The sequence below is a fragment of the Oryctolagus cuniculus genome, chromosome 16 (assembly GCF_051225735.1).
Source record: "Oryctolagus cuniculus isolate XC-2025 breed Fujian yellow rabbit chromosome 16, ASM5122573v1, whole genome shotgun sequence".
NCBI lineage: Eukaryota > Metazoa > Chordata > Mammalia > Lagomorpha > Leporidae > Oryctolagus > Oryctolagus cuniculus.
The window spans coordinates 8338660-8360976 of NC_142882.1; the positions used below are offsets into that span (position 1 = coordinate 8338660).

The window sequence follows — 22317 nt, forward strand, 5'->3', positions numbered from 1 at the left end:
AGCCGGGCCAGCGGCTGGGCATGCTTGGGAGTTATATAAAGCAGGAGAGGAGATAAATCACGTTTGCAAGCCAGGGCTCGGGCGGGGATGATGTCACAGCACACATATAGCACATGATCTTAGAGCCCTGACAGCGCCCAGAGATTATCTGTCCTCCAGCCGCTTCTCCCGAAAAGGAGGTAGACAGTGACTCGCTGCCTGGAGACCTGGCCCAGATTGGGCAGCCGGCCGGGGCTGAGCCACAAGCAGCCCTGGGGCTCCCGGCCCTGGCCACATGGCACCAGTGGCCCTCGGCACTGTCCGCTGAGGTCACGGGCAGAGGCTTCAACTAACTGAAAAATCTCTCCAGAGAACGGAGTAGAGCAGCAAGCCAATTAGAGAGAGAGGAATACTGGTGACTTGCACTTCCCTGGTGGGGTTCGTGTTTAGAAAACCTGGCGTTAGCTACAAGGGTCCTTTAAACCATTCATGGAAAATAGAATTAAAAGGCAAAATTCCGGGAGCACAGAACATTCTGCAATCCATGCATGTTTAAAAAATTCAGGTGTTACGAGGAAAAAAACTATGCAAGGATTTCAAAAACTGTTGGCATCAAACAAAACTTATCTTTTTAACTCCTTTACTCCATGAACCTTTTGTAGTATCTTCCCCACCTTAAAGAATACAAAAAGGGGGCTGGGATTGTGGCACAGCTAAAGAAGCAGCCAACTGTGACACCAGCAAGGCCCGGCTGCTCCACTTCTAATCCAGCTCCCTGCTCATGTGCCTCGGAAGGCAGTGGACGAAGGACCAAGCACTTGGGCCCCTCGCTCACGTGGGAGACCAGGATGGAGTTCCAGGCTCCTGGCTTCAGCCTGGCCCAGCCCTGGCCATTGTGGGCATGTGGGGAGAGAATCAGCAGATAGAAGATCTCTCTTTCTCTCTCCTTCTCTCTTTCACTCTGCCTTTCAAATAAATAAAATAAATCTTTACAAAAAAAATACAAGCCGACACTGCAGCTCAATAGGCTAATCCTCTGCCTGCGGCGCTGGCACACCAGGTTCTAGTCCCGGTCGGGGCACCGGATTCTGTCCCAGTTGCCCCTCTTCCAGGCCAGCTCTCTGCTGTGGCCAGGGAGTTCAGTGGAGGATGGCCCAAGTGCTTGGGCCCTGCACCTGCATGGGAGACCAGGAGAAGCACCTGGCTCCTGGCTTCGGATCAGCGCGGTGCGCCAGCCGCAGCGCGCCAGCCACAGTGGCCATTGGAGGGTGAACCAACGGCAAAGGAAGACCTTTCTCTCTGTCTCTCTCTCTCACTGTCCACTCTGCCTGTCAAAAAAAAAAAAAAATACAAACAACTAAAGGAAAAAGGAGATTTCTGCTTGTCTGGTTTGCTGGGAGTTTCTAGACCCCAGTTTCAGCTATTTGGAAATACACAAAAAATCTCTTTAGTATCCTCACCCTGCCAGGCAAGTGAACCCCAGAATGTATCCCTCCCATCTGTAACCTTGTACCCACCTTCCCAGCCTCTGGTAACCACCATTGTGAGAATCTGGGACATTCCTATCACAAAGAAATGACCTCCCCTCCCCCGTGAGAGGTGACAGATATGCTAATTGTAGCCACCCAAGCTGATCAGGGACACACCGCATACATGTAGTGAAACCCTACATTGTGCCCCATAACTACACACAATTATTCTGTGTCTATAAAGAATAATGGCAGTTTTTAAATAACTTTAAACTCAGATGTACAAACTAGTTTAAGGCTTCTAACTCGTATTTTTCCTTTTTTTTTTTTTTCCTAGATGGATGGAAGCTCATTATGTAAACAGGATTGAAGACTCAAAACTTAAGCTGCTGAGGTGGGTGCTTGGCACAGCAGTGACGCTGCCACCTGGGACACCTGCCTCCCGCATCTAAGCGGTTGGCTTGGAATGGGTTGGAATCCTGTCTCTGCTCCTGACCCAGCTGCCCGCTAATGTGCACCCTGGAAGACAGCATGTGAAGCTCATGGACTTGAGCACCTGTCACCCATGTGGGAGACCCAGACTGAGTTCCTGGCTCCTGGCTTCAACTGCCCCAGCCCCGAGTGTTACAGCACTTGGGGAGTGAACCAGTGAATGGAAGATCCATCTCCATCTCTGTCTCTCCCCTCTCCACCTCTCAAATAAAAAAAAAATAATTTTAATTGTCATTGGTATAAGCCTTTAATTGAAAGCAGTGGAAGACGGCCCAAGGACCTGGGTCCCTGGATCCTGGCTTCAGTCTGGCCCAGCTCTGGCTGTCATGGGCACCTGAGGAACGAAGCAGTGGATGGGAAATCTGTGGTGTGTTTGTGTGTTCCCCTTGCTCTGTATAGCTCTGCCTTAATAACAAATAAATCTTTTTAAAAAAAAAAAAAAAGAGAGAGAGCAAGCATGGGAGCAGGGAGAGACAACTGCTTCTTGCTGTCTCAGACTTAAAACCGTAGGGTTCGGGCAGAGTCAAAAACCTTCTCTCAACACGCTCAGGGGTGGGGCCAGACCTGCACCAGAATCGTGTGTGGGTCTTACAGCATTGAGAGGGAGGAGCGCAGTACGAAAAACAGGATGGGGGAGAGAATTCCAGAAGGGAATGGCATCAAGCCTGAGAGATAGTACGTGTTGTCTAAGAAGAGGGCTATAGTTCAGTAACAGCGTGGCTAGGGGACTCCAGTGGCTACGTCACCACCAGGTGACAATCTCACCAGACGACTTGTGTACACCTGTGGCCAGTCCTTGACCAAACCATCGACATGCTGCCCTGACTCCATCTGCTTCTGACACAAGTCTCCAGGGTACATTACTGTGAAAGGACGTGTGGAAATCGTGTGTATGGAGTGGGCGCTTAGCCCAGCAGGGAAGACACGCCCCTGGGTCTGAGTCCTGGCTCCCACTCCTGACTCCAGCTCCCTGCAAATGCAGACCCTGGGAGGCAGCAGTGAGGGCTCAAGTCGCTGGGTTCCTGCCACCCACATGGGAGACCTGGATGGAGTTCCCCACTCCTGGTTTTATTCTGGCCCAATTCCAGCTATTGTGGGCATTTAGGGAGTGAACCAGCAGATGGAAGATCTCTCTCAGTTAGAAAGAGGGAGAGCTTCCATCCATTGGTTTATTGTTCAAATGACCACAACAGCCAGGGCTGGGTCAGACTGAAGCCAGGGGCCTGGAACTCCATCCAAGTCTCCCACATGGGAGGCAGAGACTCAAAGTGGTGCTTATCTGGGATGCTGGCACTGCAGGCAGTGGCTTAACACACTGCACCACAATGCCAGTCCTAATAAACCCACTGCACCACAATTCCAGGCCCAATAAACCCACTTTATTTTTATTTACTTTTGACAGGCAGAGTTAGACAGTGAGAGAGACAGAGACAAAGAGAAAGGTCTTCCTTTTCCTTGGTTCACCCCCCAAATGGCCACTACGGCCAGCACGCTGCGCTGCTCTGAAGCCAGGAGCCAGGTGCCTCCTCCTGGTCTCCCATGCATGAACCCACGTTAATGTGTGTGTTTTCATACAGGACAGAGCGGAGCGTGTGCACGTGCACGTGTGCACTCACCGGGAAACAGGAAGAAAGACTGTTCCCTGAAAGTGGAGCAAAGTGAGGCCTGCCCCCGCCGGCACTGCACTCACCTTTGAGGCAATAATCCAACTCGTAGAGCTCTCTGTCCTCCTCCTGTCTCTCCCAGAAAACCAGGTAGTGTGTGATGTTGCCATTGGGGTCCGAGGGAGGTTTCCACTTCAAAAGAATCTGGGAGGAGGAGTTAGAAACCGAAATCGGATCCAGGGGGACAGAAGGATCTGCAAAGGAGAAAAGAAAGGGGTGCGCTATGAGGAAGGTGCAGGGTGCAGGGTACAAGGTGTGGGGTGAAGGGGGGAGGGGAGGGGCACACAAGGTGGAGAAATACGAGCAGGGGAGGCATTTAGCCTGGCAGTTAAGATGCTCGTTGGAGTACCAGCTCCAGCTCCTGACTCCAGCTTCCTGCTGGTACACACCCTGGGAGGCAGCAGGTGATGACTCAAGTCCTTGGGCCCCTGCCATCCATGTGGGACACCCAGATGGAGTTTCTGGTTCCTGACTTCAACCTGACCCAGCCCCGGGCCATTGTTTGGAGCCTGACCCAAGAGATGACAGCTCTCTCATCTGACTGTCTGGCACATACTCTCCCTCTCTCTCTCTTAAATTGGAAAAAAAAAATGTTCTAATAGTAAACCTTCCTGGGGCCAGTGCTATGGCAGAGTGGTTAAGTCACTGATGGCAACACAGGCAGCCCACATCAGAGTCAGCTCATGTCCTTGTTGCCCTGGTTCTGATCCAGCTCCCTGCCAATGCACCTGGGAAGGCAGTAGAAGACTGCCCAAGTACTTGGGCCCCTCACCCATGCGGGAGACCCAGAAGGAGTTCCTGCCTCCTTGCTTCTAGTTGTAGCCATTTGGGGGAGTGAGCCAGAGGAAGGAAGATCTCTGTCTCTCTTTCTCCCTCTTCCTCTTCCTGTCACTCTGCGTTTTAAATAAATAAATAAATCTTTGAAATACAGCAGTTATAACAATAAGCTGTCAGAAAAGTCACTTAAAGTTTATGAACAGGAGCCAGCGTTGTAATGCAGCAGGTTAAGCTGCCTCTTGCAACGCCGTCGTCCCATGTGGGAGCCAGTTCAAGTTCCAGCTGCTCCATTTCCAATCTAGCTCCTTGTTAATGCACCCGGAGAAAGCAGCAAAAGATGGCCCAAGTGCTTGGGCCCTTGTCAGCCACGAGGGAGACATAGAAGAAGCTCCTGGCCCCTGGCTTCAGCCTGGTACAGCCCCAGCAGTCATTTGAGGAATGAACCAGTGGGTGGAAGATTTCTCTCTCACTGTCTCTCCTTCTTTCTGTCACTGATTTCCAAATAAAAATAATTTTTTTAAAAAAGTTAAGAACCGTTTATTTTTGGAGCTTCCTAAATAAAATAAATCTTAAAAAAAAAAAAGAAAAGAAAAAAAAATTGACGGGCCAGCGCTGTGGCGTAACAGGTTAACACCCTGGCCTGAAGCGCCAGCATCCCACATGGGCACCGGTTCAAGACCCAGCTGCTCCACTTCCGATCCAACTCTCTGCTGTGGCCTAGGAGGACAGTAGAGGATGGCCCAAGTCCTTGGGCCCCTGCACCCACATGAGAGACCCGGAAGAAGCTCCTGGCTTCTGGTTTTGGAACGGCACAGCTCTGGCCATTGCAGCCAACTGGGGAGTGAACCAGCGGATGGAAGACCTCTCTCTCTATCTCTCTCTCTCTAACTCTTTCAAATAAATAAATAAATCTTAAAAAAAAAAAAAACACTTGACACGGTGGAAAAGGACACTGCAGGTGGGGTGGGGTGGGCATGGCTAGCTATGCTCTTGGGGGTCTGCTGCTCCCAACTCCATTTCTCAGCACTTGGTTCCTTCAGAAGCCATGAACCATGCAAAAGCAAACTGCGCACGACACCACATCAGCCTGTCCAAGGCAAGATGTCCAACTGTGAGCACAGCCATGCCGACAGCAAACACATACTGGTAGCATCCGTCTGGACATAAATGATGTCACTCTTGGCTCCATAGGTCCGGCGCTCATCAGAGAAGGTGACCAATGTCTTCACGAAGATGGCATACTGGGTCCAGGGCTTGAGGCCGCGCATCAGCCACCCGGGGTGGTTCTGAGCCTTGGGGTCATTGGATCTCAGGGGCGGGTCGATGTCTACCACGGTCCAGCTGTTGGAGCCACACGCGTCCTGCCCATCGAACTCCGTCACGTTCTGATAGGGGCTTTAGAGACAGCACAGGGAAAGGCGGTGACCATGGTGCAACTGTTACCCTGAGCATCCTGGAGATGGGGCCTGGGGAGGTGACATCCCACAAGGTTGTGTCTTACCCATACAGAGAAAAACAGGACAGGAAACAACCAGAGGCAAGGGACCTCCAACCCTGACATCTCAATTATAAACTAATGATGATGATGCCGGTGTTGACTTACGATGGTTCAACTAACAATATCCCAGCTTTATGATGGTGTGAAAACAGTATTCATTCAGTGGAAATTATAATTCAGGTTTTGGATTTTGATCTCCCAGGCTGGTGCTATGGGGTAGGAGCCTTTACTGTGATGCTGGGCGGCGGCATTCAGCCCTACAGTCACCCAGGAAACTGACCCTCTGTAGTGTGTCGCTGAGCTAGAATGATCTGTACTGTGCCATGTCACTTAGCTGGAATGTTCTGTAGTGTGCTATGTCGCTCAACTAGGATGTTCTGTAGTGTTCCGTGTCACTAACCTAGAATGTTCTGTAGTATTCTGTGTCACTAACCTAGAATGTTCTGTAGTATGTATCATGTCACTCAGCTAGAATGTTCTGTGGTGTTTCGTGTCACGTAGCTAGAATGTTCTATAGAGTGTTGTGTTGCTAAGCTAGAATGTTCAGGTTAGGTAGGTTCGAACCATTTTGTAACTTCCAATATTCTTCATTTCCATTGGGTTACTAGGACGCATCCTAAGTTGAGAAGCACATGTAACACCAGTAACCAGCTCATGAGTTTCTGTCAAGATTCCATGAGCGGACGTGTGTAAAGTTCTCATGCTGAGAGACGGAGCTATGTGATGCTTAAAATATGATCTGGCCCCTGAACTCACGCAGCTGAGTCTGCCAGATTTTATGTTCACAGCACTCCCAGGGTAGAAACGAAATCCAGTTCTGACGTTTACAAGTGGGCCCTTATGGAAGCAAGTGGGCTGAAGTAGGTTGGGAGGATGGAGCCCCCATGACCAACTTGTGGTGGCTGTGGAAGGACACAGACCACACACGATCCCTGTCTCTCACTGTGTGGCGCTGTGCCCCCTCCTCGGGACTCTGCCAGCAAAAAGGAGGCCAAACCGATCTGGGACTGCGAAGCTCCAGAACCGTAAGCCAAAGGGAACCTCTGTCCTTCATGCAGCTGGGCTGTCTCTGACACTTTATCACAGTGATGAAAGTTGAGGACTACAGCTATTGTGAACGCCGATCCACGCCCACCTCCACTACCTGCTCTGGAGATCTCAGCACAGCCACACACTCAAAGGCACTGCACACCATCTACCTGTAAGCACAGGGCTGCAGTGTGGGAGCACGAGAACGGGGCGGGGACTGAACAGTGGTGACGGCGGACGAACAACCTCAGTTCGGCTGTGCACTGAGCAACAGTTAAACCGAGAAACTGGATGTCTAGTTGTCCGCCACTTTTGTGAAAGTTGGGAAAATATTAAAAATGAATATTTAAAAACATCTTCTCAGCAGACCGAGCTGTTGGCAGCTGAGGATGTTGGGTGAGGCGGCCGTGCGAGGGGAAAATGTACACCGCCCAAGGAACTTGGTTCATCTAGAGCTGCAGGACACTCAGTCTGTGTCCACCTCAGGCTTTTGACACAAGGGGGCGCTACTGCCTACATACGGACACAACACAGATGGGTGAGACCCTGCAGAGAACCCTAGGGTGTTTATACCAGGAGGCAGACGGCTATGATCCATCTTCCCACCAGACCCCTCTTTATCTTTCTACTTACGCCTCTTTGTAAAAAAGCATGAACCCCAAGAGGTCTCGGAAGTCGGGGGGCCAGTAGGGCTCCCATCTCAGCAAGATCTTGTCGAACGTTGTCCGAATGGAAGAAAACTTAAGCAGCTCGTTTTCACCTGGAAAAGTAGAACAAAGGCACACCACAGGCAACGTCAGCATTGAATAGTTGCAGACCAAAACATGTATGACTCCATGTTTCCTGGAGAGGGTGTGAGAACGGATGGAAGCACACTGCTCCCCACCTGCCTCTCAGGTCTCAGCCCCACCTGCCCCTCTGGGTGTGATCACCCAGCGAAAGGCTGCTGCTGGAAAGCAAGGCCCAGTCATGCCACCTGCTCCCCATACAAACCAGTCCATCGACTGGCCAGCTACTCCACTGCCTAAAGCACCCACGCCAGCCCACAGAGGCTGGCTGCCCCTCGGTACCGAGGGTGGGATTTTCCAGTATGAGTTTGTTTTGCACACAGGCTTGCGAGCCTGACACAGCAGCAGATGCGGCTTGTGTGCAAATAAACACGCCCCAGAGGCGTGCACAGACATCCTGCAAAGGATCCGTGGGAAAACGACATTTAAAAGTAAGTTTATTCTATGTAAAAGCAAAATTGAAATCCACGCATAGTGAGGGGCTCCATAAAGTTCATGGAAAACACATGCTGTGGAAAAAAGGCACGCGTGGATTTCAAACACTTGTTACACCACCGTGAACTTCTCCAGGTCCATCTGTCCCCTGGGCTTCTGGAAGCCCCTAGCAGGGGGCTTACAGACCACGAAACCCTGCGAAGACAAAGCTGGGCAACTCTCTCCTGGGACCACTTTCTGCCTGGGGAGCCGGGAGCCAAGGAGCCGAAGCCCCAGCAGCTTGCTCAGAAGCCGCCAGAAGCATGCAGTCAGCACACAGCCTCTATCTACAGCAACCAAGGGACCTACTGTGGCACCTGAGCCAAGCCTGGCCCTCCCAGGACAGCCCCCATCTGCGCCCGAGCTCACCAGGGCTCCAGATTGGTCCTATCCAACGTGGGACTCCTCTGTAGACAAGAGACTGCCTTGAGTCCCCCTGGGCTTGACCAAGACTCTTGGGCACAGGAAGGATCTGCTGTCTGAGGAACTCCCTGTCTGGGCCTCTCTCCTTCCCTCTCTTGCCCAGAGGTCATCAGGTCCTCCCCATCTGCTGCTCCTCCACCTCCACTCCCCTCCCCACCATACTTCAAGGGCATGTGCCCTCAATATGATCCCTGCGCTTCTATCTCCATCCCCGAGGACTCAGAATGACACACGCATGCTATTCAACTCCGAACCTCCTGGCACGGGCACCAGGCCTGAAAAATAGGTCTAGGGACAGGGCAAGCATTCGGGTCACTCGTTAAGATGCAACCTGAGAGGCCCACATTCCTTGTCAGAGTGCCTGGGTTCAAGCCCCAACCCTGCTCCTGACTCCAGCTTCCTCCTAATGCACACCCTGGGAGGCAGCAGGGATGGCTCAGGTGCCTGGGTCCCTGACATCCACGTGAGAGACCTGGATGGAATTTCTAACTCCTAGGCATTTCAGGTGTGAATCAATGAATGGGAGCTTTCTGTCTCTGTCTCTCTCTCTCTTCCTGCCTCTCAAATGAATTTTAAGAAAAGTTCATGGACAACAGAATAAAAATAGAGGTTTATTTGGCTGTAAAAAAAAATAAAATATAATCCATGCCTATGAGGGCCTTCAGAAAGTTCATGAAAAGTACATCTGATGAAAAAAAAAAAAAAAAAAACAACTGCACAGATGTGAAAATGTTTTGTATCCAAATAAACTTCTCTTTTAATTCCACTATTCCACAAACTTTTTGAGGCACCCTTATATAAAAGGAGCTGTCACTCATTCATCCGATCATTTATGCAATGCTTACAAGCATGATCCAGTATCAGGCACTGTATTTAGTGCAGTAGTCACACAGACAAGCAAAGCTGCCCTCAGTAGGCTCACTAGGGGGCAGTGTGGTGGGCGAGGGAGGGCAGCCATGTTCTCTGGTCAGTGGCTGACCACTTACAGGAAGCCTGGTCCCCGTTGGTTTTCAGGGCGATGTCGTTCCTCTCCTGGCGCCCCTTGGTTCCGGAGACTTCTTCCATCTTGTGAATCTCTGACAAGCAGAGTTTGGGGTTGTAGTGGAAGAAGAGCTTCCCCTGAGAGATGGTGAGGTTGTGTTTGCTCCAGTCCCAGAGCTGCCTCAGGTTCTGGTTGTCCAAGGCGTAGAAGGAGTAGTTTCTATGGGAAAACACACACACCTGGTCGTCCAGTGGTGGCCTCCAGGATGGCAGACCCAAGCCCGGAGTTGAACTCATTCAGTCCTGCACCCGCACTCCCGCCCACTTGCTTGTTACACAATAAATAACTGTTGAGTGGGGAGGACCAGGCTTTCATGGCTGAGAAGGTATCCGAGTTCAGTCTTTTTTCTTTTCATCTTAGTGATTTTATTCAACAGATGCCATAAAACTACATTCAGAGAAAAAAATCTTTACACAAAGGAATAGACGGTTGCCACTCTAATGGCATTCTCTCTTTCACACAACAGCTATCAAAGATATGAGGCAAAATCATTAAGATACTAAACGGACTGTCAGACACAGAAGACAAGAAAAATCAAATAGTCTCATGCTCAAATGCAGGCACCAAAACCTTTCAACTGTCGGCTGACTTTTTTTTTTTCTAGTTTCTATTATACATTCCATTATAATGAGCTTATCCCTGTAAGATTAGTTGAATTGCTCGAGGGTGAAGAGATTTTAGCTCAAGAATTCTTCACAGATGACTTGCTACAAGTCACTCTTCCACCTGCTGCTATGCTTCTGCTCGCTGCTGTGTGCGGCCAAACACATCACTGAGCTTAGTCTAAAAGGGAGGAGAGAGGGACGCTAAGACCGTGATGGCACGTGACTGGGCATACTGAAGACCCCAGAGGCACCTGAGCCGGTCCAGGGAACAGCAAAGTAGCATGCTTTGGTCAACAGGAGACAAGAACTAGCTGCCGAGCAGAAATGAGACGAAGCCTCTCGTATATCAGACATCAGACCAAGACCAAGAACATGCAACCTTCCCTGATAGACTGCAGGTTTTCTATCAGCTCAGTGACTATACCTGCACTTTAATTACTGAGCCATCAGCACGTAAGCATCTCAACAAGGGGCAGGTACATTCTATATCGGATCAGGAGGAAGAAAGGGCCTGATGCAAGCAACCACTAGGTCTGCACACCATGAGGGATGTCCCTGTTGAGCTGCCTCCAGCACCAGTACCTGGGAGAGCATCAAAGCTCTCCAGTTTCCAAAAATGACCACATCGCAAATTCCACGTTTTGGAGTTTCTAAGACAAGACCCATCCCACCCAGGTTTTGCCAGGGACTTTTTGTCCAAAAAGATGGGCATTTTGGAGGGTCTTAGGAAAAAAAAAAGGACAATGCCATTAACATCTGAGCTCCACACCCAGGATCGGGCCCACATACCCAATCTCCAAGGTCTCCCCTCGAATCAGACGTAACTTCCGGAAGAAGGAAAGTGACACCAGAGCGTAGGATCGGCGGATTTTCAGGTACCCTGAAATCTCTTCAATGAGGCCGAGGTTGGCCTCGAGCTCAGCCGCCAGGTTATCTATGGAGAGGAGAGAATGTTCCGTGAGTTTCTATAGAAATATTTTCATCCTCCCATGATTCCCCATGGTGACGGGCTCGCCAACGGGCTGCAAGTGATTTCAACACACTCTGCTCAGTGCCCGTGAAGCTTGGAAGACGACCCAATGTCTCAATGCCTCCTGAAGTGGGCCAAGCATACTGCTGTCCTGGGGCCTTTGCCCAGAATGTTATTCCCTCATATATCTCCTTGGCTTGCTCCACCCCCACCTAAAAGCTTTCCTCCCAGACCAGAAACTGCTCTAAAATAACAACCCCTTCTCTCCTTCTCTGACACTCTGCCTTTCACATAAATAAATAGTGTAAAATAACCAAACAAATCTTTAGCAAAAAGGGGAGGGGGCTAGTTTTGTGGTACAGTGGGTTAGGATGCCACCCGTGATACTGGCATCCCTTGTGAGCACTGGGTCAGGTCCCAGCTGCTCCACTTCTGGTCCAGCTCCTTGCTAATGCACCTGGGAAAGCAGAGGAAGACGGCCTGAGTAATTGGGCCCTGCCATCCACATGGGAGACCCAGATGGAGTTCCAGGATCCTGGCTTCAGCCTGGCTCAGCCTTGGCCATTGTAGCCATCTGGGGAGCGAACCAGAGGACCGAAGATGTCTCTCCCTGTCTCTGTCTGCCTTTCCCTCTCTCTGTTCACTCTGCTTTTCAAATAAATAAATCTTTAAAAATAACAACAACAACAAAAACTAAATAAAAAAACAACCTCCTTTATTCTATACTTCAGAGGTTGACAAACTCTAGCCCAGTGACCAAATACAGCCAGTTGTGCAAGGAACATTTGACTGGAGCAGCGCCAGACCAGTTTGCTGGCGCGTGTCCACGGCTGTTTTCCTGTTGCAACTGCAGAGCTGAGCGGTTAGGACCGCAATGAGCCAGCCTGAAAAGCTGAATGCACTCAGGCTTCTACATTCACAGCTTCCAAATCCACACACTCAACCAACTGCAGATGGAAAACACTCAGGCGAAGAAGCTGCCTCCAGACGGGACCCGTGCGCACTGTTTCTTGCACAGTACAGCAACACGACAATGCACGTAGCACTGACGCTGCACTGGTGTCACGAGTCATCTAGAGGTGACTTAAAGTCCACAGGAGGATTCTGGGGGCTCTGCGGGAATACTACCCTCCTATTTTTACATAAGGGACCAGAGTAGCCACAGATTTCAGTCTCAGAGCAGGTCCAGGACAATCCTCATGGACAATGAGAGACAGTTGTACTTTTGCTATAAGGTGCTTTATATATAAAAACAAAAATGCAGGGCCGGCACTGCAGTGCAGGGGTTTAAAGCCCTGGCCTGAAGCACCAGCATCCCATATGGGCGCCGGTTCTAGTCCCGGCTGCTCCTCTTCCAATCCAGCTCTCTGCTGTGGCCTGGGAAAGCAGTAGAAGATGGCCCAGGTCCTTGGGCCCCTGCACCCATGTGGGAGATCCGGAAGAAGCTCCTGGCTTCTGGCTTCGGATCGGCGCATCTCCAGCCATTGCAGCCATCTGGGGAGGGAACCAGCAGATGGAAGACCTCTCTCTCTGTCTCTACCTCTCTCTGTAACTCTGTATTTCAAATAAAAATAAATAAAATAAATCTAATAAATCTTTTAAAAAAATGCTGGCCCCTTATATTCCACCCAAGGACTTGCTCTGCTTTCCTTCCTAGCAGAGACCACAGCCGAGGTCAGCGTACACATGGACGTGCTGGCTTGTAAGAGCATCGTGTCAGGGGCTTTGCCAGTGTGAAGACTCAGTAGTAAGTGCCTGCTGAATGATAAACCAAAGAATGCCTTTTTGTCTAAGATGGGATTTCTGCACCCACGGTCCCCACATCTGCAAGGGGGCCTGCTGCCTGCTTGTTCAAAATGCAGACTCCTGGGGCAGGTGTTCCATGCTGTGGTCAAGACACTGCTTGGGTCACCCACCTCCCACACTGCAATGCCTGCTTCCCGCCCTGGCTCTGCTTCTGACCGAGCTCCCTGCTAATATGAACCCCCAGAGGCAGCACTGAGGGCTCAAGTACTTGGGTCCCTGCCATCCATGTGGGAGACCCCGATGGAGTTCCTAGCTGCTGACTTTAGCCTGGCCCTGCCCCAGCTACTGCAGGCATTTGGAGAGTGAAGCAGTGGATGGAAGATCTCTCTCTGTGTCTCTTTCCTTCTCTTCCTACCTTTCAAATAAATAAATTTTAAAAACACACATTCCTTAGGAATAGGTGCTCTCCGCTGTACCTTGGAGGTACATAACTTGAGTTCTGATTTTCCAGGCTCACAGCTGAAAAGCATTTGTCTGGAGTCTCAGATGAGACTTTGGACTTTTGAGTGATGCTGGAATGAGTTAAGACACTGGGACGACTGCGGACGGAGTAACTGCAATTTGCATGACTATGAGACAGACAGGAACTTAGGGTGGAATGCTAAGGTCTGGGTGCAGTTGGAATCAGTCCCCAGGGGACCAGCTGTTTGGTAGGTTTGGGAGCTGGTAGATGGGACCCTTAAGAGGCACGGCCTGGTGGGAGGCTGGTAGGTTACTGGGGACACTGGTCTAGGAAGGGATTAATGTAGTTCTCCTGGATCCCCAGTTGCTGCTCTCAAGACTGTCATCATCAAAAGGGCACGCCAGGGGCCAGTGCTGTGGCACAGTGGGTTAAGCTGCTGTGTGCAGTCCCAGCATCCCACATGGGCACTGGTTCGAGCCCCGGCTGCTCCACTTCCAATCCAGCCTCACTGCTAATGTGAAAGCAGTGGGAGATGACCCAAACACTTGGGGTCCTGTACCCAAATGGGAGACCCAGATGGAGCTCCTGGCTCCTGGCTTAGGCCTGGCCCAGCCCTGGCCATTGCAGCCACTTGAGGGGAGAACCAATGGATGGAAGAGCTCTATCTCTCCCTCTCTATAACTCTGCCTTTCAAATTAATTAGTTAATTAATTATTAATTTTTTTTAATTTTTTTTTTTGACAGAGCGGACAGTGAGAGAGAGAGAGAGAGACAGAGAGAAAGGTCTTCCTTTGCCGTTGGTTCACCCTCCAATGGCCGCCGCAGCTGGCGCACTGCGGCCGGCGCACCACGCTGATCCGATGGCAGGAGCCAGGTACTTATCCTGGTCTCCCATGGGGTGCAGGGCCCAAGCACTTGGGCCATCCTCCACTGCACTCCCTGGCCACAGCAGAGAGCTGGCCTGGAAGAGGGGCAACCGGGACAGAATCCGGCGCCCCGACCGGGACTAGAACCCGGTGTGCTGGCGCTGCAAGGCGGAGGATTAGCCTAATGAGCCACGGCACCAGCCAATTATTAATTTTTTTAAAAAGGATATGCCTGGCCCCTGCATCACCCTGGCTTCCTGTCTGTCATGCTCTCATCACCATGACAATCCCATTCACTTTGGGACATAGCCAGGAAGCCCTGTGTGTGCACCAAACACAAGAGGCCTCCCAATCTTGGACTTCCAGCCTCCAAAACACTGCTGAACTACATCAACTCTGTTTCTTATACACTCAAAACAAAACAAAACAAAATATCCCTGGTCTCTGATGCTGCCCCACTACCACCACTACCAACAATAAGAATCTCAGAGGAGGTGGGGCCGGGGCGTGGCTCTCCCCCCCAGCCTTGGGCATGCATAGCACAGACTGGGCTGCCTCCTCGGGCAGCACAGCCCAGCAGGAGGCCCCCCATCCTGGCCCAGGGCACTCACTGCCTCCTCGGATGTTGATGATCAGGCTGCCGTTGATGACGGTGCAGCCTCGGAGCTCCTGGGCAGACGTCACCGAGTCGATGGTCTTCTCACCATCTAGCAGGTGGCACACCTTGGGACAGGGGCCCAGGCACGGGGTGCACATCAAGCTGAGGAAGAAGCAGAGAGCGAGAGGGATCAGGGTGTGTGTGGTGCCTCCCACAAGGCCAGGGGCATGCTCTGTAGGATTCCAAGTGATGGGACTTTTGCTGTCCCCCCAAGGCAAGGATTCCTGACCTCAGCACTGCTGAGATCTGGGGCCAATAAGTACTCAAATCAGTGGTGGAGAGAGGCTATCCTGTGCATCATTACAGAATGTGGAGTGGCACCCCTGGGCTCCACCCACTGATGGCTGCACCTGGTCTTTGTACCGGCTCCTGAACAGAGTTCCAAACCCTTGGAATTCCCTACCTCCCCGCAATGGTAGGCATGTTTTTTAGGAGTATGGTATAGCAGGTAAAGCCACTGCCTGCGTTGCCAGCATCCCATATGGGCACCAGTTTGAATCCTGGCTGTTCCACTTCCAACACAGCTCCCTGTTAATGGCCTGGGAAAAAGCAGCAGAGAAAATGGCTCAAGTGCTTGGGTCCCTGCCACCACGTGGGAGACCCAGATGAAGCTCCTGGCTCCTGGCTTCAGCCTGGCACAGCCCCAGGTGTTGTGGCCATCTGGGGAGTGGATGCTGGAGAGCCTTGTAGTGACCCTAGAGAGCTTCAGGATGGGACTCATTTAACAGGAAAATAACCAAGGGAGTACAGGACTGAGTCTCTCCCCAACCTGACTCAGGAGAAGGGAGCAGGGGACCTGAACGTGGAGTCCAGTTACATAGCAGTGAACCAACCAATGCTGCCAACACAACAAGACCCCAACAGAAAGTCTGCACCACAGCTCAACGGAGCCCCCTGGCAGGCACTCCCACCCATGTGCCAAGAGGGTGATGCAGTGAGTGGTGTCCTGAACCTTGCCCTACGTGTATGCTTTGTAATAAAACTGGAACCGGGGGCAAGTGTTTGGTGCAGAAGTTAAGACACCTATTGGAATGCCCACATCCCATATCCGAATGTTTGGGTTCAAGTCCCAGCACTGCCTATAATTCCAGCTTCCTGCTAACGGAAGGCAGGAGCAGAGCTGGAAGTTGGACCCCAGCCCTCCTGTCTGGGATGCGGACATCCCAGGTGCTCACATCTTAACTATGGTGTCCACTTCTTAACTATGGACACCATAGTTAAGAAGCAGCAGGTGCTGTTCCTCATGTGGGGGAGACCTGGATGGAGCTCCTGGTTCCTGGCTTTAGCCTGGTCCAGCCCTGGCTGCTGTGAGCATTTGGGAGTGAACCAGTGGATGATTCTCTCTCTATCTCTCTTTCAAAAAAATCAATAAATCCAATCAAAAATAAAGCTACAATTGCAAATATAGCAAGTTTATTTCACTTCTATGTCATCGTAGTGAATGGGTCATCAAGGGCTTGTAGGAACTCCCAGATGTGTAGCCAGTTGGTCAGCAGAGCAGGTGGCCTGGGGACCCCCAGTGTGTAGCCAGTCCTGGAGAGGCCTGGGCCTTGACTTCATGGATGCTGACACCAACAGATGGTCAGTGTCTGAATTATACTTCAGGAGACCCAGTTGGTGTGAGGACAGCTGGGCTGCATGCAGAAGAGGGACCAAGTGTTTCTTTTATGGGTTCTACACTTTAGGTGACAAGGGATGCTCTAAGCCAGGGGTTAGCAAACCAAAGCCCACAAGCCCAACGCAGCCAGCCACCTGTTTTGCAAACAACACTACCAGAGCACAGCCACATCTCTCAGCTGGGGTCTCAGCATTGCTGGCTTTCATATGGAGCTGCCACAGCACCAACACACAGCCTCAGGGGTGAAAAGTGTTTGCTCTCTGGCACTTTGCCAAGCACATTCTTCGGAGCTGCAGGCAATCTACCTGCCCAGTGAGAAACTACAAATGGCCACCGTTCTGTGTAATGGGCAGAGTTTATTGCCCCACTTGTTGAATCTGGGCATGGCCGTGCGGCCTGCTTTGTCCAATGGGATGTTAGCTACTGTGATGTAGGCAGGAACTCACAGATAACTTGGACACCATAGTTAAGATGTGAGCACCTGGGATGTCCTCATCCCCGACAGGAGGGCCGGGGTCCAACTTCTAGCTCTGCTCCTAACTCCAACTCCCTTCTAATGCACACCCTGGCTGGCAGCAGATGAACAGCTGGTTCAGACAAGTGGTCAGACAAACAGGGCAGCTAACTGAGGGCATCACTTGCAAGCTGCAACCTGGACGACAACGAGGAGCAGCAAGGCCTCTGAGAACCAAAAGCTTCTGGTAAGAGGAGCCAGCCGGTGCCAGGGCAGAGCAAAAAGAACAGACTTGGGGAGTTGAAGGCAGAGTCTGTGTGACTGAGGCAGTGGGGGGAAGGGGTTCCGGGAGGAAAGTAGGACACACAGAGCTATGGCGCTGAGGGCCTGGGTTTTGTTTGAGTCTTTGGGTCAGGGCACTGTGGCTCAGTAAATTAAGCCACCACTCAGGATGCCTGCAACCCACATGGGAACACCTGGTTCTAGTCCTGGCTCAAGACCTGTGCATCTTATCCAGCTCCCTGCTAATGTGCCCGGGAGGCAGCAGGTGATGATGGCCCAAATGCTCAGGTCCCTGCCACCCATGTGGGGGACCCAGATGGAGTTCCTGGTTCCCGGTTTTGGAATGGCCCAGCCCTGGCTGTTGCAGGCATCATTTGGGGAGTGAACAAGCAGATGGAAGAAATCTCTGTGTGCCCATCTTTGTCTCCCTCTCTCCTCGTCTCCATATCACTCTGCCTTCCAAACAAATAGATCAATCTTTTTTTTTTATCTTTTATTTAATGAATATAAATTTCCAAAGTACGACTCATGGGTTACAATGGCTTCCCCTCCCATACCGTCCCTCCCACCCACAACCCTCCCCTTTCCCACTCCCTCTCCCCTTCCACTCACATCAAAATTCATTTTCGATTAAAATAGATCAATCTTAAAAACAAATCTCCAAAAGTAAAAATATTAACTCTTTTTTTTTAAAAAAAAAAAAAAAAAACCTATGAAGTCAAACACTGCTGCAGTGCGCCGTGATTGGCAGCCCTGCGTCCAAGTCACGGTCCCTGCACAGAAGGGCGCGTGGCCAGTTTCTCAGGGCTCAGTTCTGGGTCTAACAGCAGCCACAGCAGGATCATCGAGGGAGGTTCTCGGCCTTGGTGGCAGTAAACAGAAGAAACGCCTAGCTGTTGAAAGCCAAGGTCTTGCAGACAAACATCTCACCAGGAGACGTCAATTCCCCCACGCTTCTTTTCAAACAAGCAACAGCAGAAACGAATCAAAAGGAATTCGGTCATGTTCCCAATGAGTCAAGGAGGAAAAGGAAAATATTGCACCTGGCATGCAGAGGTCACTCGGAGAGGCCTGTTTTGGGCCAGCAAAGCCACTCGATAGATTTTTATCACAAACAAGTAGAAGACACACATTGTACTTGCGGGCTTCACAAACACCCAGCAGACACACTCCAGAGGAATGAAATAAAGATTCCTTCCCTTCCCGCCCTCTCCACCCCGGGAAATAAAAATCTCCCACCAAAGCACACTCGCTTGGCTGATTCACAAGTCTGAAGAGGAAGATTTTTTGCGTAAGCAGGTCGGCTCAAGGTCTCTGGACATGCGTCTATCTCTGATTTGTTTTTATGTTGTTTGGTGGTGTATTAAAAAAAAAATACTCAACACAAAAACCAGGAAATGGGTTTGCTGAAGTCAGTCTACGGCCCAGGCACTGAAATAACTCACCTCAACAGCTAGCTGGGCAGTGGTGGAGCCTACGATGTGCACACATACTGTGAATCACGGCCCAAGAGAGGGAAAACCTGCTCCCTCGCACCCAGACGCTGGGGAACTTGGCCCGTCCTGTTGTTCACAGGGCAGCAGAGCGCTGGGAACCATGCACAGCCCTTCCTCCCGGGGAAGACGTGAAATCCTCAGTTGTGGCCCTGGCCTGGCCAGGAGGAGTGTCTGGGGGCAGAGCCAGGACTGCTGGCTTTGTGCTTTCTGCTCTGATGCTAACTAAGCATGGCAAGCCCAGAGACAGTGGACACGATGCTGGAAACATTTACCATTTGTGCCTCTCAAGAAGAAGGTAATGCTGTCTCCTACATCAAAGCCCAGGTCAAAAACAGGAGGCAAAAATGATACGTGAGAGAGGCCAGCGTGGTGGTGCAGCGGGTCAGCCCTCCGCCTGCCATGCCAGCATCCCATAGAGCATGGGTTTGAGTCCTGGCTATTCCACTTCCAATCCAGCTCCCTGCTAAACTGCCTGGGAAAGTGCTTGGGCCCCTGCCACCATGCTGGAGACCTGGATGGAATTCCAGGCCCAGTCCTGGCCAGGAGTGAAGCAGTGAATGGAAGATCTCTTTCTCTGTCTCTCCCTATCACTCTGCCCTTCAATAAATAAATATTAAAAAAGAAAAAAAAAAAAAGAGGATATCTGAGAGTCCCAAACACGTCACCTGCCAGAGTGGGGGATCAACAGCAGCTGATTTTGGCTTTGCACAATGCTCTAACAGGCAAACCTCAACCTGCGCCAGCCCAGCTCGTAGCCAGTTAGCTGTGGCTTTGCAGAGTTCCACCACGTGAGCTCCCATCACCACTCCCACACGCCCTGCCCTCCGCACCGCCCACCCCAGACCCACCCCGGACTCACTTGCTGGAGTTCATCGTGTACCCCGAGGGGCACTCGGGGATGCACTTGTTGTTGTGGATGACGTACTGGTGGCAGCCCTGCCTGCGCGAGTTCTTGCACTTGTTGTGCAGGTCCTGGCAGAAGCTGAAGTTCACGCAGCGCCAGTCCTGGAAGTGGTAGTAGGGGGGCGGGCAGGTCTCCACGCACCGGCCATCCAGGTAGAAGTTCCGGCACACGGTGCACTTGGTGGGGTCGTCGGGCTCGGAACAGTTGCCCAAGCACTCGCTGTGGCAGCAGAGGCCCTCGGCGGTGCAGCCGTGCGACTTACAGATGGTCGGGCACACTGCAGAGAAAACAGAAACACAGAGGCTTGGTGGCTCGGTCCGGCTCCAGGCTGCATTTGCAGCAGCCCTGGCTGAGGACGCGGAAGCCAGGCAATGTAGGAGCAGCATCGGTCACACCTCTGCAGCACCTGCCCCGTCCCTGGCGCCTCCCTAAATGCCCAAAGCCCCCGCCCCAGCGCAGTGTTCCTAAACACTCAACTACCTCCTGAGGGAGGAGGGCATTCCCACGGTGGGAGCATCTTCCTCACCCCACCCCCACCCGCCCGCAGGTGTCAGGCCACCAACAGGAAGTCACCGAAGATAGAGTCGGAGAGACACAGGGCAGCAAAGCATTTGTCTGGGGGGAGGGGGGGGGGTTTAACAGGCAAGGAGGGCATCTGCAGTTCTGAGCTCTGCTTCCTGCTAATGCGCACCCTGGGAGGCAGCAGGTACCGGCTCAATTACTTGGGTCCCTCCCACCCACATAAGTTCTCAGCTCCAGGCTTCAGCCCCAACCGTCAGGAACATTTGAGGAATAAATGAGTGGATGGAGATTCTCTCTCTCTCTCTCTCAAAAAAAAAAAAAAAAAAAAATACTGTCTCCCTCTCAAATAACAAACTTAATTTTAAAAAAAAAAAGGATTCTGTAAAGAATAATAGCAGCCTCAGTTTTCTCATCTGTAAATGGGCTTAATGGGCCATTGTTTCTCAAGGTTGTCCCAAGAACTAAATGAGACTTTAAGCAAAACACAGGTTTCTCTGACACACACTCTGACCGGCTATGTCACTGGGGCCACCACTGGGGCTATCACTGGTACACTCTCCCCTTGGGATCTGGGAGGACTGAGCTCCAGGACCCGTGCAGACGGCAAGCTGTGCAGATGCTCAAGCCCCTTCCATCAGCATGGAACCTACAATGACTGAGAACGCCTCGCACGATGTACCGCTGTGCTGTTCAGGGAACAAGGACAGGAAAAAGCCAGCACATGTTCAGTCCAGATGCGCAACCCCCACCGCCGCCGCACGCCTGCCACCTGCACAGGGCGTGATTATTAACATCATCATCATCATCATCACCCTCATCTCTCTGTGGGGACGCTCAATTGCAGGAAGCAATATTTAAGGCAGACAACAATGACCTGAGACCCTGCAGTCTGCCAAGGCCCGAGTGAGAACAGGAAGGGGCCCATTTCCTGGGCTGGAAGATGGACTCTTTCCCTCAAAGGCCCGACAAAGCCCAGACAAAGCCAGGAAGCGATCAGGCGATCAGACGCCCACAGACGAGGCCAGAGGCAGACAGGCGACGTCACAGACGGCCTGATTCCCACTAAAGGCAGAACCACCGTGACAAAGGACACTGCCCTGCAGTCACCAGGGGCTGGAACTGTGGACGCTGCGAAGGCACACGGGGGAATCTGGGGACAGGGGCTGGGGAGACGATGATGGCACTGTTCTGTACCTGCTTTTTAAATTGTTCATTTATTTTCATTTTTATTTCAAAGGCAGAGGAACAGAAAAAGATTTCACTATGAAATGCCAGAGCTGGTTCAAGCTTAAGCCCTTAAGGGGCTAGGAGCTTCATCCGGGTCTCCCATGTGCATGCAGGGGCCCAAGGACTTGGGCCATCTTTTGCTGCTTTCCTGGGACATTAGCAGGGAACTGGATCAAAAGTGGAGCAGCCAGGACTAGAACCCATATTCCTAGGGGATGCCGGCATCACAGGCGTCAGCTTAACCCACTGCACAATGCCAGTGCCTGAAATACATACGATACGCGAATGTTATTGATCCGTATCATGATCTGCCAACAGCTATCATACAAGAAGAGCTGCGGGGCCAGCTTTGAGGCACAGCACAGGCATCCCCCGTGGGAGCACAGGTTCGAGTCCCAGCTTCTCCACTTCTGATCCAGCTCCCTGTTAATGTGCCTGGGGAAAGCAAACAGGCACCTAGGCCCCTGCCACATACTTGGGAGACGCCTGGGAAGCACCTGGCTCCTGGCTTCACCCAGCCCACCATTTGGTGAGTGAACCAGCAGATGGAAGATTCTCTCAGTCTCCCCCTCTATCACTTTGAATTTCAAATAAAGGAATCTTAGAAGCAGGAGGAGGGAGTGGAGGAAGGGGAGGAGGAGGAGGAGGGAGAGGTGGGGGAGGAAGAGGAGGAGCCACCAACAGGCTCACTGAGACCTTTTGCAGTTTCTCTTTAGGGCATTTTTGACTCATTGCAAAATCAACACAGGAACCTGAGGGCTGAGGGCGGAGTGTGTTTTCATAACAGCTTTGTTCTTCTATGGACTATTCAATAAGTTGTTGGCACTTCCAATTCTTTCTCATTCATTCAACAAATATGTGTGGAATGCAG

General features: G+C 51.5%; 1 protein-coding gene across 6 annotated transcripts in view; it reads right to left on the minus strand.

Moving 5' to 3' along the window:
* Positions 1-22317, minus strand: part of INSR (insulin receptor) — a 139355-nt gene that overhangs the window by 43536 nt on the left and 73502 nt on the right. For all 6 annotated transcript variants that reach the window (XM_017337975.4, XM_017337974.4, XM_008249177.5 and 3 more), the window contains exons 3-9: positions 19653-19974; positions 14897-15045; positions 11030-11174; positions 9580-9794; positions 7542-7668; positions 5526-5776; positions 3631-3798 (exon numbers count right to left, since the gene is read on the minus strand). In XM_017337975.4, the coding sequence (XP_017193464.3) occupies positions 3631-3798; positions 5526-5776; positions 7542-7668; positions 9580-9794; positions 11030-11174; positions 14897-15045; positions 19653-19974 (1377 nt within the window). The remainder of the gene's footprint in view (positions 1-3630; positions 3799-5525; positions 5777-7541; positions 7669-9579; positions 9795-11029; positions 11175-14896; positions 15046-19652; positions 19975-22317) is intronic.